Source organism: Galleria mellonella, unplaced genomic scaffold, assembly GCF_026898425.1.
Source record: "Galleria mellonella isolate WM207_F2 unplaced genomic scaffold, CSIRO_AGI_GalMel_v1 utg962, whole genome shotgun sequence".
NCBI classification, from domain to species: Eukaryota; Metazoa; Arthropoda; class Insecta; order Lepidoptera; family Pyralidae; genus Galleria; species Galleria mellonella.
Window position 1 is genome coordinate 1,439,564 of NW_026442180.1, and position 19,794 is coordinate 1,459,357.

The following is a 19,794-nucleotide window of genomic DNA, read 5'->3' on the forward strand; positions in this document are numbered from 1 at the left end:
AAATAATATATTATACGAAATAGAAATGCAAATTGTATAATATATATTTCGCAACATATCAAATTAATTATGAGATAAATTTAAAAAACCTTATCATACTTATAAAGCGATTTACTCCGACTTCACATGGATAGATAGGTAGAATTCTAATTAAAAAAAAAACCTATGTAATTTGTTTATAAAGTAGCGTTCTGTAGGTAAAAGAACTTTTAAAATCTGTTAAGATTAATTGAGTTTATTACGAACAAAAAATATTAATATGTCAATGAGATAGAAGACAATTCAAATACGGGGGGGGGGATAGTAATGCGGATACCAGTCCCACTGCTAATAATATACTCTGTTAGGTCGACCTCCACATGGTCCTCCCTGGAAACTAGCGTGCTGAATTCCAAATATATTTGTTAGATGGTCTAACTGACCTACTTTTTCATTCTCACGTATGTTGTCTATTTAGTTTGTGCATGTATGAGACCTCATTAACTCGAGTGCCCCGCCAGCATATACTGTTAGCGAAGGCAGGGTTACCATTCCATTACGCAAATACTTAGATAATGGAGTTTACAATTGGATGGATTGATTGGATTGGATACGTTTGGATGATACAATTTTCTATTAGCAGTTTTAAATTTCTTAATTGTGATCATATAAAAATGTAAAATAATAGCAAAAAGTAGGTATATAGTCAATTTTTATATTATTTTTTTTACATTTAAAAGTATCTCAAAATCAATTTTCTTTATAACCGCATTATACATATGTAAAACGGAACGCACAAAAGTTTAACGTCAAAACTGACATCTCGAAGAATATTTGAAAATTTTCGAATAATAGCTGTTATTTGCATTATTTAGACATTAATCTGTGATAATTAAAACTAAGAATAAGGAAAAAATATAAAAAAAAAAGAAATTTATGAAAATGTACTTATTATCTGAAAATTGACAAATGAAATATTGAAGACTATGACCGAATAATTGAAGCGCCAAAATTTTTAAAAAACATTAAAATTTCAGACAATTTATCATATTGAAGACTAGGCAGTATGGTCTCCGACCTTAGCCTGTTCCACAACGGAACAAACATACTAAAAAAAATGAAAACTTTCAAGTTTTTAACGGATTTCGCAAAAATATTGTTTTCTTTCTCATAAAAATAATTGTATTTATAAAAAAACAAGAGTGATATTTAAACTATTTTCATTACCAAATGTGTAAATTACTGTAAAATCATGGGTAGCAACAGTGAATCTACATCAAACAGTATCAAATTTGCTCCAATGCCGATGTCGGCGCTTTTGGCCAATTTGATGTCCTTACAAAAAACTAATAGCCCAGATTTGAGTTTCGCTTCAGATGACGAAAATGATAATTCTGTTTGTGAAACAGTAGTCAAGAAGCCAACCCCAAACAACCTTAGTAAAGATTTTCGAACCCCCAATGTAAAAACTTCTAAATATGAGGATATTAAAGCTTTCGCTTCAGAGAAGAAAGTTTACGGCGATCATAACAAAGAGAATTTACGGCAGGATTGGATTTCTAATCAAACTTACCCGAACAAGGATGGTCAAATTATTACACCCATTAATAATGTTCAGAAAAGTGTTACCGATAATCTTTACCAAAGCACCGATCTTATGAAACGCAGTGCACTTATTCCACACAATAACAACTCAAAAGTTGCTCCTCAAATTAATATCGTTCATAAAAAATCGCCAGAGATTTCAAAAGTACCGAACAGTGTTCAGAAAACGAAAATTGCTACACCGAAAATAAAGTCAGGAATACGAAAGTTCACTCCAGGATCAGGTAGGCTTAGTCAAAAGAAAACACCACAGAAAGTTGTGGTACAAAACAGAGATAAAGTGAGATGTGGATTATTTACTCAAAACCCATCAAAAGAGGAACAGTGTCCACTGCCACGACAGGAGGTAGTCCCAGTACCGGTGCCTGAGACACCAGTAAACAGAAAACCAATGCCGGCTTCATATGTTGCCACACCATCATATCCTCAAGGAGTGATGGGCAATAACTCTAAAGTGCTGTTAAAAAGCACTACCATAAAAGACAAAAAGTATATGTTCATAAAGAAACTGGGCACTGGAGGCTCTAGTGAAGTTTATAAGGTAAAATTTTTTACTTTCTTATAAGTTTATTCCTCTCTATATGATACCATCTATTATTAATAATTTGTCGTGACAAATTATGCTCTATAGTTTACTGATAATATCAAAGTATTTATTTTCCAATTTAGAATCAATAATAATTAATGCTTTAAACTATTATTTATCCCATAAACCATGGTCATACTATAGCCTATGTTCTTGGTTTTGTTTCTTATGTAAATGTGACAGGGGGGAGGGGGGAACAGTAGATGGTATGAATTCAATTATTTATAGCTAGATAGATAATTTATTTGGATCACTTACAGCACATAAATAACCACAGGCATAAATGGACATGTGGGCACTAGAACATACTAAATATTATTTACTAGTTTTGTCTATGACTTTTTGTGACCATAATAAATAGGTTTAATGCCTAACCATTAAAGCGCTATGAGGTAACAAACAAGCTCACTTTCACATTTATAATGGTAGTAAGAATAACAGCCAGTTCTCCTATAAATTTATGTAACTTTTTTTATGTAACTTGGAATGACAAGCTGATGGCCCACCTGATGGAAAGTGGATTCATTCCTGAGGACTCAGGAGTTATTTCTCTGTACACTGTAAATTCACTGCCATTGGGATATGGCAGGAAGGGAAGGGTGGAGCTTCAAACCAAAACACAGCTGTGCAAACACGATTGCTCACAGCAGAAATGTGAATGAGGCAGAGATGCCTAAGCACTTTTGTACAAAGTCTCCCTTTGGTATATGAAATTAAAATATAACATATCTATTTATTAAATTCCCTTCAAATCTTTATAAATTTTCACATACATTATACAGACTCATATGTCAGGTACTGGAGGTGGCAACATCGTGTGAGTATGCAGTAAAATGTGTATACCTAGCGACAGACCAGGAGCTGGCACAGGGCTACATCAACGAGGTGCGGCTGCTCAGAAAGCTACAGAACTCTGACCGTGTGATACGATTGTATGACTAGTGAGTACTGTTAACTAAACAATACCATCTATTTTGGCCAAATCATCTTATTTATCTTGTAAGTTATGTGATGTATTTAAAAATGCAGCTTGCAGAACAAACTTAGGTCATGAATTACCTATCGTCCGCATATGTCTAATCTAATCCGTCTGTATAACGATAAACTGAAAAACCAAGCCTGAACTTGATATTCACAATGATTGTCACTCTGTGTTCATGGCTAAATTAAAATGTTAATGTACCTCGCCATTACATTATATTTATTTACAATTTAAAATAATTACAATTTTCATTATTTATATTACATTATTATTCATATTGCTAATGATCTTTACTCATTTAATGACATTTAATAATTTAATTCTATCTTAATGTTTATCAAACACAAGGCACGCTGTGGTTTGTGGTGTGTGTGTTTTATAGGCAACCACAGCACAGATGTAAGAACAGTTAGATCTAATCTATCAATGTATTGTATTGAAATATTTACTTGCAAGTTATTGAAGTCGCTGGCGGAAGACCCAAAAAATAAACCAATTTTATAAATATAACTAAATTTAATTCTAAAATTAATTATTACAATAATAAGTGTCTTCAGATCGATGTGTGATCCGTAAGTAAAGTTATATAAAATCAAACATAAAGGAAATGGGTATTTTTGCTGCGGGAATTGAAATGCTGACTCGACGCAGGTGTCTTTCTCGGTAGCGCACCTTCTTGCGTCATGCTAGGTAGTCCGATCCGATCGCTGTTGAGGGTGTGTCGTATAATACTTAATAGGTATCTACTACAACATACATCTTGTTGGTAATCCTATAAATAAATAAGTTACATATCTTTCCATTTGCATGTTCCTTTAAATAAAAGTTCAGAGATTTAAGAAAATATTCAGTGAATTGCAGGATGACTTATCACAGTTGAAATGGGAGCATATCGAAAAGACATCAAAAATATTTTATGTCACCTTAAATAACATCATCATGGTATCAGCCTTTAACTGTCCACTGCTGAACATAAGCCTCCCCCTTGGAGCATTTTGCCAGTAGTTGCCATGCTTAGCAGGTAGATTGGTAACCGCAGTTAGGCTTTAGAGATGTTTAAAGGGGGATGCTGCTGCCCCTCTCACCGCCTTCCTTTAGTCGCCTTTTACGAAAACCACAGAAAAGGGTGGCATATTTAAATGTATTTGATGTAAATTTAATCCCAATCCTGTCAGCCCAGAAGTGTGATTCATCTACTTTTCTTGAAACTATAATTGTAATAATAATAAATTAATAAATATATATTGTGCAGTGAATACGACCGCACGAATCAGTTCTTGCGAATAGTGTTGGAGGTAGGCGAGACGGACTTGTCGTCGTTGCTGAAGGCGCGCGGCGCCGGCCTGCCGCCCGCCCTCGTGCTGTACTACTGGGATGAGATGCTGCACGCCGTGAACTATATACACGAACACGGTTAGTTAAACTAGCGATGAACATACATATTTGAATGCATTGGGGGTATCATGGGCGAAACATTATACTCTGTTATGTCCATGGTACTGCTCATGTCTATAGGCGACGGTTATTACTTTCCATTAAGTGGGCCGTCTGCTTGTTTGCCATACTAAGTTGCATAAAAAAAATACCATAAGATTGTCTCATTTAGAAGTATAGAATATATATACGTACACACACATATACACATATATAATTTTATTTACCTTATTCCTACAAAATTTAACTTACAGTATATTTATTTATTTATAAAAAAGATATTCTAAAGTTTTTTCTTCCAATATAAAATGTATATTTGATATAATACACTAACAATGATTTATTTACAGGCGTCATTCATGCCGACCTGAAGCCGGCTAACTTCCTACTGGTGTGTGGACGACTCAAGCTGATCGACTTTGGTATCGCGTCGGCGATCAGCGGAGACGCGACCAGCGTGGTGCGGTCGCAGGCCACCGGCACCTACTCCTACATCAGCCCCGAGGCGCTAATGGGCGGCGCCGGCGGCTACGGCGTCTCTGCTGGTGATGGCAATGCGCCTATAAAGGTACTTGTTAATCTTCATCATCTCATCTTCATCAGCCTTTAACTTGGAAGGTTTTGCCAGTAGTTGCCACACTTGGCAAGCGGATTGGCAACTGTAGTCAGGCTTTGAAGATGTTTTTAGGGAAACTAAACTTTAATACTAAGGCATGAATAAGTAACATGTTGACTGCATGGGTGAGAGTACATAGTCAATTCAATGCCACCTAAGTTTACAACCAGGATAGTTCTTGATGATTATCTTATGTTTTTTTTTTGGTGGATGAAAATGGAATGGTAACCCCACTTGCACTAATGGGATACGCTGGCGGAGCACCAGTGAAGGGTGATCGATGAGAATGAAAATAGGCCAGTTAGCCCATCATGATGAATTCATCAGGAATTAACCATGATAGTTTCCAGGGGAAACCACGAGAAGGTCGACCTGGTTGGGTATATTGCTAGCAATGGGATTTTTAGTCTCCATTACTAACAATCCCTTTCCCCCCCATCTTCTATGTATTATTGTTATTTATTATTATTATTTATATTGTTCATTTTATTAATGTTACAATTTTTCGGGGTTACCTGATCAGGAAAATGATCAGTATTTAAATTTTATATTCCTTTTTTTATATTAATACTCGCCCATTATGTACTTATTATTATAACACATTGTGATTTGTTAATCTTTGTCGGGTGCCCACGATACAGGCTCGCCTAGTGTGGGGCCCATTGTATCTTGTGTTTGTAAGTTTGTATTTTTTGGCAAATAATAAATTTCTATTGAAATTTCTATTTCTATATGTTCCATTTTGTAGTATAACATATTATAGTGAGCACACGAGAGTCTTAATGTTATAAGAGTCGGCAACATACAAGTTACGTCTTTGGAATTTGCTAGGTTTAAAAAAAAATATGCATCAGTTTAAAAAATAATTAAAAATTATTCAAGGAACTTATATATCGGAATACACAGCCTGGTACACAGCTGCTCATAGTAATATGTACTTTAATCCTTAATATTTTTTTTTTTTTAATTTTGTTTTCTAAATGTGATGCAGATCTCGTTCCGGTCGGACGTGTGGTCGCTGGGCTGCATCCTGTACAGCATGATTTACGGGCGCACGCCCTTCGGCCATATTTCTAACCTGGCGAAACTAGCCGCCATACTTGATCCCAACCATAGGATCGACTACCCGCCCGTTGAACGTAAGTATTATTTAGTAAGATATATTGATGATATTTTATGTGAAATTATATTTAAAATTGCTTATTACATCACTGTATTATATTGTTTATTTAAGAGCATTTATATTTCCATTTCCACTACTTCCATCAAGATTATAATTTTAAACCATAGACTAACTATAGTTTATTTGGAAATGAAAAATTATCTCTATAGTTTTAAATACACATGTTGTTCCACAGACCTCCCTCCATCACTAGTGGACGCGCTCAAATGGTGCCTGACATACAACGCGCGGTTGCGGCCGTCGGTGCGCGATCTGCTGCGGCAGCCGTACTTGCTGCCGGCCGCGGGTCGCTCGCCGCTGCCGCCCGAGCTGCTCGACAAGCTGCGGCCGCACGTCACGCCGCAGGAGTACCGTCTGCTGTTGAGGGCGTAACTCTAGCTCGTGTGTCTACATGCATATAAAGCTAAGGACTAGTCTACGGAGAACAAAGTTGGACGATCTCATGTGTTAACTGTTGTAAATTTATATGTTCTCTACTAGAAGATAGAAAATGCGTCAAAGGTGTTTCGTCTGCGTTAAACATTAGATTGAGTTCTGACTCCATAATTAGGATAACATCAAATTAATGGTAATGTCAATTTTAAGTTTTTATACCATTAAATTCAGATCACATCAATTAGAAGTTAAAAGGCAATGTTCATTAGATGTTATTTAGTCTTTATTACTATAAGATTACGTCGGATTTCTGTCATACCTGATTTTAGAAGTCTACAGCTGCCAAATTCAACAAAGCCACGCCAGTTTCATCATCATTTCAGCCATTACCCTTCCACTGCTGGACAGACCACGCCAGCATTGATCGCAATAATTATTGCTTTTCGTTTTGTTAGATTTTGTTTCTGCAGACACGGCTTTACAAATAAGTAAGCTATTCCAACATACAAAGTAGATAAACTGTGGTATTCTTGTAAACTTTAAACGTGCATAGATGATTCTAAATATCGATCAGACTACTCGATTTTGCCTGAAAATATCTCTGCGTGGTTATCAATAGCACAATCAGGTCACGATTCCATTTTCATTAATTAAAAAAAAATACCGAATATATATGTGTATTAACCCAAACGTCATCCAAGTTGAGAAAACACACAAAAGTTTCAAATGGATTTTTTGGCTTGGTATGTCTGATTATTGAGATTTAATACCATTTTATGCGTAATAATGTACTTAATCAAATTGACAAACGAAACCTAACGCTACTCTGCTGCTGTTTCGATAAAATAGATAGACAGATATATAGATAGATAAACTTTTTATTTGAGCCATTTATGACACGTAAATTTACAAATGAGTTTATACAATCAAATTATATACAATTTTTAAAATATACAACAAAAGGTAAAATATGGAAATATGGTTTCGTCATGTGTGTCGCAGTGACTCAAATAGGCTACAGCTCAGTGATAGTTTTGCTTAAAAGCAAAGCACTGATTTTCAATTGCAGTGCTGAAGTTAGGCTACACGGACGCGTACAACAAGCCCAGAGTGTAACCTGTGTAACCAATTTAACAGCCAAAAATAAAATTGTATTATATAGATACATACTTATATAAATGATGCATAAATAATATATTTTATTAATTAATTAAACATATAATACAAATAATTCACCACAATAATTATTATGTTGAAAGCAGTCACTACCAGGCGACCAACCCAAGTTTTTGTTTAGTTAATAAATGCTGTATTAATAACTTTTTAAAAATTGATTTGGATGCAGCTAGTCTCATTAGAGGGGGTATGTTATTCCAGCATTTAGTCGCCTGGTGGCGAAAACATACGGTAAAAGCGACTGTCCTATGGATATGAACCGCCACCGGGGGCCGTGTTGATCGAGACACATTACATCCATAATAGTTGTTCAAAGTTGGAAATTTGAGTTTTGTGTACAGATATTCAGGGGATTTAAATTTTAGAAGATCAAACATAAGTACAGCATATTAATATTAATGATATGTTATCCTTAGGTGACATTCATTGTTATGCGGATGACAGCACTGGGGATGCCCATTATACGGGTCGTATCAATGTCCCTCGTTCCATCGTGGAGGACAATCGCGAACAGCAGAACGTTAACTAGAGTCTCCGATTAGGGACGACAAAACTTAGTCCAGTTTAACCCCGCTAAGAGACAAGCTTGCGCGTTCACAACTAAAAAAACCCCATTTGCTGTGGCACCACAGTTCCAAGGCACGTCTCTTACCATCTCTAAAAGCATTGGGATCCTTGGTGTCGACATCTCTAGTGATGTACAGTTCCGTGGCCACCTCGAAGATAAGGTGAAGCTGGCATCCAAAAAACTCGGTGTGCTTAATAGAGCGAAGCATTACTTCACGCCGGATCAGCGGTTAATGCTTTACAAATCGCAAATTCGGCCTCATATGGAGTATTGCTGTCACTTATGGGCGGGAGCACCTAGATACCAGCTTGAACCCTTCGACTCAGTGCAACGACGAGCTATGAGAATTGTCGATGATCCCAGACTTGCAAGCGGTATCGAACCCTTAAGTCTTAGGAGAGATTTTGCCTCACTCTGCGTGTTCTACCGCTTATACGACGGATTGCGCTCAGAGGAATTATTCAATATGATGCCTACGGCCACTTTCTATCATCGTACGGCCTCGCCATCGACAGGGAGTTCACCCTCATACCTTTTAGCCTAAATGGTCGCGTACAACGCGGTTTCAGAGATGCTTTCTCCCACGAACACTCAGGTTATGGAATGAGCTCCCTGCCGAGGTTTTCCCAAGAGACTACAGCATGGGGTTTTTCAAAAGGGGGGTAAAGAGGTTTCTTCAGGGTCGGCAACGCGCGCGTAATGTCTCTGGTATTGCAGGCGTTCATAGGCTACGGTAACCGCTTACCATCAGGTGGGCCGAATGCTTGTTTGCCACCTGTGGTATAAAAAAAAAATTCCAAGATTTTAGATAAAAAAGGCAATATACTAATAGGTCCAAGATCTTTAAATTCCTTCGGATGGTCAACTTTAGGAAGAGGAGTAATTAATGCCTTTTTACATTGATGAGGAACCACACCTGTTACAATTGATTTGTTAATTATATCAGTAATAATAGAGAGAGTATGTGGTAGGGTAAACAAAACCATATCCCGCCCAATGCCATCAGTCCCAATTGTGTTTGATTGTATGGACAAAATCATCTTGGCAACATCATTTGCACTGATAGGTTCCAATCTAAAACAAGGCGTCGATGTATTAAATCGATGAAATTTAAAATAGGTTAGCTGTGAAATAGGGACCGTTTCAGGTCCGGGTACTTTTAGAAAATGTTTATTAATACTATTAGGGTCCTTAAAGCTGTCAGGAAGATACTTATTTTTACAAGGATCTATTAATATTCTGTCCCTCAAATTCTTCCAAAACACTTTACTATTACTCGTATTATAGTTAATATAATTTTTTTTTTGTACAACTTAGATTGGCAAACAAGCTAACGGCCTACCTGATGGAAAGTGGTAACCGTCGCCTATAGACATGAGCAGTACCATGGACATAACAGAGTATACTGTTTCGCCCAAATAACCAATAATAATTGTCAAAAATGGCGTGAAAAATAATTATCAATAAGAGTTTTTAAATCAAAGAGTTGACAAGGAATTTACTTTTTGAATTGACAACAAAAAATATTGTAAAGGAAGAGGGATTTATTCAAGTACAGTCTTCATTCCTCTTGTATATTGAAATCGATAGCACTTCCAAACCCCTCAACATCATCAATAAAATCCGAAGACTTGACATTGTTTAGAAATGTGTAAAATTCATGACAGTCAGACGGTACAGACTTCAATAATTCACGGAGATCTTGCATTCTTGCTGTTGATGAAGCTATTGCCCTCTGGCCATAGAACTGGTAAGTGGATATCTTTAAAGGCAGTTATTTCAGCTCTCTTAGTACTCTTTGATATCCTTGCAGGGATACAGTCCTGATCATGGACCCGAATATTTAAACTATTGTCTTTTTGTGATCCATCATTTGAAGTGTTGGTACTACATCTACCTTGAATAGTTTTCTGTGGAGAATCGACTACCTCAACTGCATCTTTGTGTAAACTCATTTTTGCTGCAGCTGTTGTTGGAAGCTTTTTTGCTGGCGTTTTTCTTTTCCGATTCTTAGGTATTGCTGTATTTGGCTTTGGGTCGGGATCGTATACTTCAATCTTATCAAAATCAATACTACTTTGTGGAAACTTTTGTTTACGTCCGTCTGTTTTTCTGTTTTTAGTTGCTTTTGTCGATACCTGAGGCTGTGGTACTTCTCTACTATTATTGCCGTTAGAAACTGAAGACTGGTAAAAGGAGTTGAGTGAGAAATTGGTGCAAGTATAATAGAATCATTTACGCTCTCTAACATAATCATATCTTTATCCACTGCAGAAATTATTTGATTATCAATAACCTCAAAGATGATATCATTTTTGACAGCTGCTACATCTTCAAACGTGTTTTCAGTAGTTTTCAGGAAAATAACTGACTACAGCGATTATCGTTAGACTGTATACTGGCATCAAAAAAGTCGTCTGGAACTGATATGATAGGTGAATTATTATCAAAAGACATGTTACCTAAATTCACTGGTTCCAAAACCGAAAAAGAATCTGCTGAATTGGAATAGAGTGATACATTCTCTTCTTGAGCCCCTTTGCTATGCTGTAGTGATTGGGTTCCAGGTTTCAAAATTGATACCGACTCATCTGACATGACTTGTTCTGTTTGTTAAGTAGTACTACGTTCTGCCAGATTTCAAAGAGGGATAGTACATTAACGCTAAAATAGGAATAGGGCAATAGATTATTTACGTTTACATCATATACCTTTTTTATTTAATATGGCTAATGTAGGTGTACAACTTAGCTTATTTTTTAACTCATAAAAGTTTTATCTTGTTCCTCTTGCCACTTCCACAACACGTCCTTTTTTAAAAGTTGCCTTAGTAAGGTACAAATTTACTTAAAAAATTACACATACCTAAGCACTTCTGTAACTGTTTTATATTCTTTGGTACATCTAATTGGATTATTGCCTTAATATGATCTGGATCATTTTTAATATCTTTTTCTGAAATTACAAACCTACATATTTACTGTAATTTTGATTTCCACTAAGATTTTTGTGTTTTTTCTTCTGACACCATCTTTGATCGCTAATGACTGATCTAGTGTTGCCATCATATATGACATAAACAATAATTGACATATGGAACAGTGGAATTGTAAAACTTCCTCCTCTTTGAAAGAAAGTAATGGTAATACTAAAATCAGGCAATAGTTTTTAAAGAGAAATTCCAAGGGAATGTTTTTATATCCCGCTCTTCAATCTTCATTGGGGGCCAGCTGTGTATTGTCGCGTCTTCGAAGACTAACCAAAAATTCTCTTTTGGATTGGATTTTATTTAAAATTTAAAATTTTATGAAGTTAATAAAAATAAAATATACTGCAATATATAGATCAATGTCTGTAGCTGTGGTCATTAACAGTTATTGTATAACGTATTGTATATAATATTAAATATCTGACTTTGCTTAGGCCAAAGTGCAGAAGTCTAAAAATATATTTTAAATATGTATAAAATATTAACATTTATTTCATTCGAAAATGTAATTCTATTTGAGTTATGTGTAAATAACTGTGTGTCGTTTAAAATTAGTTGTGATTAATACACATGTTATTTACATGTGTATTGATCACAACTGATTTTAAACGACAGGAAATAATTTTATTGTTTAATATTATTATAAAAGTCAATATTATTTATTCATATAGGACATTTTTTTCCATTTACTCGTCAGCACATACATTATGTTCACATGTAGGTATAGTCCATTTCAATAGAATTTGACAATGTAACCAAATTAATAACTGACGCGACCAAGTCTCCTGATGTTCAATAAGTAATAGAAATAAAATCGATTGATTGATCAAATGTTTCGATACTAATGTCGTTTAGAGAGCGACTGGTCGATTTGTTACTAATTTCATTAAGAGAGTGACTGGTCGATATGTTACTAATTTCATTTAGAGAGTGGCTGATCGATTTGTTACTAATTTCATTTAGAGAGTGACTGGTCGATTTGTTACTAATTTCATTTAGAGAGTGACTGGTCGATTTGTTACTAATTTCATTTAGAGTGGCTGATCGATTTGTTACTAATTTCATTTAGAGAGTGACTGGTCGATATGTTACTAATTTCATTTAGAGTGGCTGATCGATTTGTTACTAATTTCATTTAGAGAGTGACTGGTCGATTTGTTACTAATTTCATTTAGAGAGTGACTGGTTGATTTGTTACTAATTTCATTTAGAGAGTGGCTGATCAATTTGTTACTAATTTCATTTAGAGAGTGTCTGATAATTTCAATAAAACGTGGTTACAATTTCATTAAGTTCTATTCAAACAGAATATAAATCCAAATCTCATGTCGCATGCTTTAAATCTCTGTAATGTCTCTTTTATATGCAAACGATCGATCAAGTAATAGATGTATTAGCGCATATTTTAATTATATTATTTTAATACTATTGTTTTTAGATAAATTATTATAACTTAATATAAATTATATTAAAGTAATAAGTTTTTGATGATTTTATCTTTACACCTATTTCTTGATGGGGTTTTTTTTTATGGATGATAATGAAATGGGCACCCCGCCTGCGCTAATGGCATACACTGGCGCGGCACCAGTGAGGAATGATAGGTGAGAATGAAAAGGCAGGTCAGTTGGCCTATCGTGATGAATACACCTGGGATTCAGCACAATGGTTTACAGGGGGACCACGGAGAGGTCGACCTGACAGGATATATTGTTAGCAATGGGACTGGTTGTTCGCATTACTAACAATCGCTCCCCAGTTCTTGATGGGTTAGGTAGAACAAGCCCGGTGCCGATCCTTTATCGGTATCATATATATAATACATACATTCTTTCACTTTAGCATTTTGCGATTCAAAGTCTGTAATGCTATAACAAGTAGATCGCCTTACTTACATAACATATCCGTGTTCTGGCTTGTATTTTTGATATTTTGTTCCGAGTATTTGTATATAACCATAACGATACTAACATCTGCAAGGTGGAACAAAATTGTGACCGGTCTAATCATTAGCTATTGCTGTTGCAGATTTTTGTAACATGGTGGAGTCACGGAACCCAGTAATATCACTGCCATATTTCCTTTAACTCGAAACACGATTGAGGACGAGCCTGAGACGCAAATTTTGCGAAATCACTATTTTATGAACCATCATAAACTGATTTTCAAAATAATTTTTGCTTCGTATTGGTCCTTAAAGATTTTGCTGTAATATAATATAATTAATATTTGCATGCCATTTGATGTGGCGAAACATAATGGACATCTTATAAACTTCACAAATGCAACGCCTTTTCTACAATGTTTCTAGCAAATAAATTTCATTTCATTTCAATATCAAATAAAAATTTTAGAAATTAGAAATTGCACCACAGTGTCGATCCCAATGTTCGCATACGATACGAGTTTCCTTTTTGTATGTCTAAAGTTGGAATATATTTTCGGTATTATGTATATGATGACATAATTTAGTTGGCGTTTCATAATAATGAGTTAATTGATATAAAATGTGTAAAGTATTGGAATGCCAAAAAGATAATGCCTACAATAAGTTATTAAATACCTTCTTAATGATTTTGTATTAACAAATATACATAAAATAGTATAATTTTTATCTAATATGTAGGGAATATATCTACTAAATTAATTTATTAAACTAGATAATTAATTATACTCATAGTATCAATTAAAAGGACAAATAAAAAAAAAGTAATATTAAATGAATATTTATTGAAAAGATTGTAAGGAATACAAAAATAAATATAATATTAGCGTGGGCAAACTTACATAAGTAAGAAATATGTCATTATTATCTAATAATACAATAAATAGGCTCAACGAATGAAACGCGTAGCTAAAAACGACAGACTAATTTGTAATACCATTTCCACTGGGTTCACAGTACCAAAATTAATAAGTTTTTCGTATCCAAGAATGGGCAGCTTCTTATCTCTCTGCTACTCAGAGAGAAGGAATGCATACCCGTATAAATTTACCCGTGGGCAAATTTGTGTTTAAAATATCATCGAAAGCATGCTTCTACGTTTTCGTATTGAAGACGTGTCTCGCATTCTTCCAAAACAATAAATATATTTCTAGTCGAATATCTGTAATTTAATATACGAATAATTTATTTGAAATGCACATTAATCTTATATTTTTTGAATATTCTAATATTCTCGATATAATAAGAAGCAGACAGGAAAGCATTATGAACTTTGCCCGAACAGTAACCCTGGAATACATGCACTATGATTCTTTTGCATTCTAATACATTTGTTACAGCCAACTTTGCAGAAAGGCATCATATTCAGCAGTAGAAAACAGTGCAGTGGCAAGAAAATTGTTTTAGACTAAAACCGACAAGAAAAAATTTGAAATACTTTTATCTTTCTGATACGCAATACTTATAGTAAGGCGATCATAGATATACAATATAGGGTGCACAACGAATGAAAAACTTGAGTGTTTTGCGTTAGTTTAATATGTTATAATAGTGTAGGTACTGCGCGGGCATTAGTGAATGATTAGTTCTGGAAGAGCGTGCGAGTGAAGTCGATATAGTCGAGCGCGTTCGGAATCGGTCGCTCGGTCTTCGGGTCCACGTATGGCTTCATGCGCGCCACGCAGTAGTCCGCCATCTCCTTGGTGAGGTTCTGTAACATGATCACAATGGATAGTGTATCAGAGAACTATGTTTAAAGACTAATTAACCATTTACCATCAGACGTGCAGTATCGCTATTGGCCACCTTCATGGTATAAAAAAAATTAACTGCAACTAACAAATTTCTAAAATAAGTACACAAAATCGACTCTCTCATTAGTAATCGAGATTTAAACTACATTCAATTATTCAAATTTTAACATTTTTTTTTTTTCAATAATAGTTTACCAGAGGGAGACTTTGTACAAAAGTCGATTGTTTGGGTACCTCGTCCCATTCGTGTTTCAACCGTGAAGCAGTTGTGTTTGCATGGCTGTGTTTCGGTTTGCATTAGCATAGTATCCAGTGCTTATTACTTACAGCATAGAGCTCATCCTTGGTGACGTATGCGCGGTCCTGGTGCGCGGTGATGGCTCGGAAGGCGTTCTCGATTTCCTCGGAGGACTGCACGTTCTCCGTCTCCTTGCTGATCATGAACGCCATGTACTCCTGCAGCGACACTTGGCCGTCGCGATTCGGGTCCACCACGTCTGCGTTAACATACACAATGTTACATAGAGGTCAATAATTGAACAATAAATAGATTATTCACTACCATGTTTGCTCGGAAAATGGTCCATTATAAAAAAAAAAGTATCCCGTCCTTTGTTGTTCTTAAGTACTTATATACAGTAATTTCACTGCCATATACCTTTCACTTTGAAACCAAAGCAGCTATACGAGCACAGCTTATCGGCGACAACATCACATTTGGATACCGAGATGCTCCTGTATACAACATACATTCTTCAATATCTCTGGTAATATATTTCTAATACTCACTGAGTATAGCCTCGAACTCGGGGTCGGGCTGTCCCTCCTCCACCATGGGCAGATCGTAGCCGAGCGCGCGCAGGCACGACTTGAACTCGTGATGGTTGAGCCGCCCAGAACGGTCCTTGTCGAAGTGTTTGAACATCATAGAGAACTCCTTCAGCGCGTCCTCGCTCACGCCTGAATACATGTAAGACGAGTTATTACATATCTAATATATAAAATTCTCGTGTCGCGGTGTTTGTTACCAAACTCCTCCGAAACGGCTTTACCGATATTTATGAAATTTTGTGTGCATATTGGGTAGGTCTGAGAATCAGCCAACATCTAGGGTGACCCTCCCCAAAATATTCTTTTTTTATTATTTTGACAATTTTTTTTATTTTTATTTTATTATAATTTAGCATTGAAAAATACATACAACTTTAAATTTTCATCGTTTTACAATCAACCCCTGTATTTTAATCGCGATTTTTATATTTCGCAATAAGTGGTAAAACAACGTTTACGGGGTCAGCTAGTATACATATATAATACAGATAACATGGGTGCTTGATAAATTGAGAACAGTGGGTATGGCACTACTTCCTATGCGACTGCGTTAGGTTGACTGGAAGAAATCTCTTTTAGAGATAAGTTCGCCTTAGCTAACATTGTTATTAACTTATTGTTGTTACTGTATGTTTTAGTGCAATAAAGAATATATATTATATATATATGGAAATCAGCTGTGGTATTAATATTATGACCAATCAAGATTTTTAATTTTCATTCCCAATACCTAATACTATACTTTATTGAACATGAAGTACACATGGCTTGGCGTGAATTTACAGGGTACAGAGGAATAAGATCTGAGTCCTCAGGAATGGCAATGCATGGGGGGTATCATGGACGAAACAGTATACTCTGTTATGTCTGCCATGTACACATATATGTACAAATAAATGAATAAATTTAGTGTGGCGGTACTGACCGGAATGGTTCCTGGCCTGTATTTGCTGCTCGAGGTTGTGCTGCATGCGCATGGACAGCTGGTCGAGCTGGTCCCACTGCTGCGCCAGTCCCACCGTGCTGTGCTCCGTGTAGCGGTTGTCCAAGATTAGGTGTTCCTCTAGTGCGGCGCCTGATAAAAAAGAATAATTATGCAACGATTTAATTAAGTACCACAGTAGCCCTTATGAAGTACAAGTGACCCGACCCGGTTTTGCACGGATAATTAAGGTCTAATCTTTTTTTTTTTAAATAAAATATTGTCTATGTTACTTGTTGATTATGTAGCTTTATAAGTATTTTTTTAATTAATCCAATATAAGCAAAAAAAAAAAATCAAATCTCTTTATACAATAACTCCCTATTCATAAAAAACGACAAATGTCTCATAAACCTTTTTTACCTATTGAAGTGTTTTGTCTCTTTTTTTTTGTATTACACTTCCAATTTGAAAGAAAGTAACAAAACGCACCAATAGCTAAAATAAGTCTGTATGAAGTTTCAGTTTTTTATGATTTATAAGATTTTTTTTTATTGCTGGCTAGCTTATATTAATTTTTTTTTATTAACATTAAAATTAATAATTTCTGATACATGTCAATAATTTGCGAAGATTTGAAACAAGTTACAAGAATATTAATGCAAATAATTGGAAAGCTAAGTAGACTATGGACATCCACTGAGTAATTTTTTTATAGTAGCTGAACTAAGTGACAACACCACTTGTCTGCATCACAGCAATCTGTACAGTGAATATCCTCGAGAAGTCGAGAGAAACAAGTAGTGGGGTAATGCATCAGTTGTGAAGTGCTCACCCAATTCTTCGAGGCGTCTCAAATCGGCTCTCCTGGCGCGGACCTCGCCGGCGCGCTGCCGCAGCGTGGCCAGCTGCTGCTCCAGCGAACCGGTGCCCTCCATCATCGACGTGCTGTGTAACACATGTTCATTAATTATTGTCCATAAGTATTGTCTAATTTTGTGTTTCGTTTACTTGTATTTTATTTGTGCAAATTCTAGTGGCTGCCAAATTACTATTTAAGTATATAATTATGTATTCTTTTAGCTGTTTGTTTGCCTTAAATAAATAAAAATAAAAACCTGCGGCTCATTGGCATATTTAGACTATTTCCCAAGAAAAGGGGAATCTTCATAGTGTCAACCTTATCTATCCAATGCTGAAAATAGGTCTCCCACATTGACAGTTTACATTGGAGGATCTTGCTAGTAGTTACCACGGTTGGCAAGCGTATTGACAACCGCGGTTTCATTTTTGGTGATGTTTTAAGAGGACCGCTGCTGCCTATCCCTCGACTATTTTTTTTTTTATTGGTAAAAATGGTATGGTAACCCCGCCTGCGGTAACGGGATACGCTGGCGGAGCACCAGTGAAGGGTGATAGATGAGAATGAAAACAGGCCGGTTAGCCCATCATGATTAATTTATCAAGAATTAACCATGATAGTTTCCAGGGAGAACCGCGTGGAGGTCGACCTGGTTGGGTATATTGCTAGCAATGGGATTCTCAGTCTCCATTACTAACAATCCCTTTCGCCCCTCCCTCGACTATTTAGTTCCCTCAATCGCCTGCGACGACATCCACGGGAAAGGAAGGGGTAGCTCACTCTAAGCCGGGATCACACGGCAAGGGGGAAGCGAATGATCCCTATAAATAGACGCATATGTACTCTCACACATAGTAGTTTAGTAGTTAGTTTTATTTGTATATCCATATAATTTGATTAGGTGCAATAGAAGTACAAACATCGAAATATATATATATATATATATATATATATATATATATATATATATATATATATATATATATATATATATATATATTAAATTAAATTTCATATTTATAATTTAGGAACAAGTAGAGTCCTGAGAAAGGCCAGTGTCTAGTTTTTTTAAATCAACTGCTATATTGCATATAAATATTATTATTTTTAAAAATTGTTAAAATTTTATAAAATTAATACAAAAATAAAAAATAAATATAAAAAAATTACAACATTTAATTTAGCATCGATGTAATTATACATATATAGAGATTACATGTACAATGTACAGAGAAGGACTTGTCTTTGTGTTCACTCGGCATCATGGTACGTACATATTAGTAGAATTAAGAAAAATTAAACCAATCATATTAAAGTTAGCTTGCTAGTAGATCTATTTACAGTAGCATGTGAATATTTGAATAGAGTTTCCAAGTAAAGCCAATTCGATTAAGCTGCAAAATAGAAGAGACATCGAGAACGCAGTGCGAACAACGACAGCTTGGCAAAAGTTGAGTGGACGCTATGTGACAAAGTATTTATATATATTTTTTTAATAACGCTGTTGATTAAATTTGAATTAGTTTTACATTAAATATAATAAAATTATATAAACAGACATAAAGATAATCGAAAAAAAATTACATATAGTACTTCTTGTAATTCTTTAACTTAATAACCATGTCATGTCTTTGTATAAAGATATATATATCGACTTGAAAACATGAATTTAAGATCAATTTATTTTAAACCAGTTTGTAATTGTCCATGGCAATTATATATCGAAAAATATAATAAAGAATATCAAACAATCTAAATGGATAAGAATTTAGACAAAGATATGGATTTAACAACAAATATACTTTAAAATAGGCACATTGCAGCGAGACCAACTCAGTTTTGCCAAGCGTGGAAGCGCGTCTTGCGGGTTTAGTACAACACGCGACAACCGATACATTACCCGTCCCAGCCTAGCAGCCGGTACCTGTACACCAATATACACTTCAACGTTTTGTAAACAGTGTTATTATATGCCTACGCATCGTAG

General features: G+C 35.3%; 2 protein-coding genes and 1 long non-coding RNA gene across 3 annotated transcripts in view; 1 reads left to right on the forward strand and 2 right to left on the reverse strand.

The window, feature by feature from the left end:
- Window positions 1-885: 885 nt before the first annotated feature.
- LOC113522785 (dual specificity protein kinase TTK) lies at window positions 886-10,571 on the forward strand. Its single transcript, XM_026908596.3, has 6 exons — window positions 886-2,125; window positions 2,966-3,111; window positions 4,405-4,565; window positions 4,937-5,154; window positions 6,194-6,341; window positions 6,561-10,571. The coding sequence occupies exons 1-6, from the start codon at window positions 1,232-1,234 to the stop codon at window positions 6,755-6,757; spliced, it is 1,764 nt and encodes a 587-aa protein (XP_026764397.2). The 5' UTR covers window positions 886-1,231; the 3' UTR covers window positions 6,758-10,571.
- On the reverse strand, window positions 10,029-11,695 carry LOC128202457 (uncharacterized). Its single transcript, XR_008253797.1, has 2 exons — window positions 11,370-11,695; window positions 10,029-11,168 (listed from the first exon to the last, which is right to left on the reverse strand). It is a non-coding gene; the product is annotated as an uncharacterized LOC128202457 (long non-coding RNA).
- Window positions 11,696-14,203: 2,508 nt separating this feature from the next.
- LOC113522886 (spectrin alpha chain) overlaps window positions 14,204-19,794 on the reverse strand; it is a 51,508-nt gene continuing 45,917 nt past the window's right edge. The window contains exons 42-46 of the mRNA XM_052902900.1: window positions 17,781-17,893; window positions 16,949-17,098; window positions 15,982-16,152; window positions 15,520-15,689; window positions 14,204-15,149 (exon numbers count right to left, since the gene is read on the reverse strand). Of these exons, the coding sequence (XP_052758860.1) occupies window positions 15,021-15,149; window positions 15,520-15,689; window positions 15,982-16,152; window positions 16,949-17,098; window positions 17,781-17,893 (733 nt within the window). The 3' untranslated portion in view covers window positions 14,204-15,020. The remainder of the gene's footprint in view (window positions 15,150-15,519; window positions 15,690-15,981; window positions 16,153-16,948; window positions 17,099-17,780; window positions 17,894-19,794) is intronic.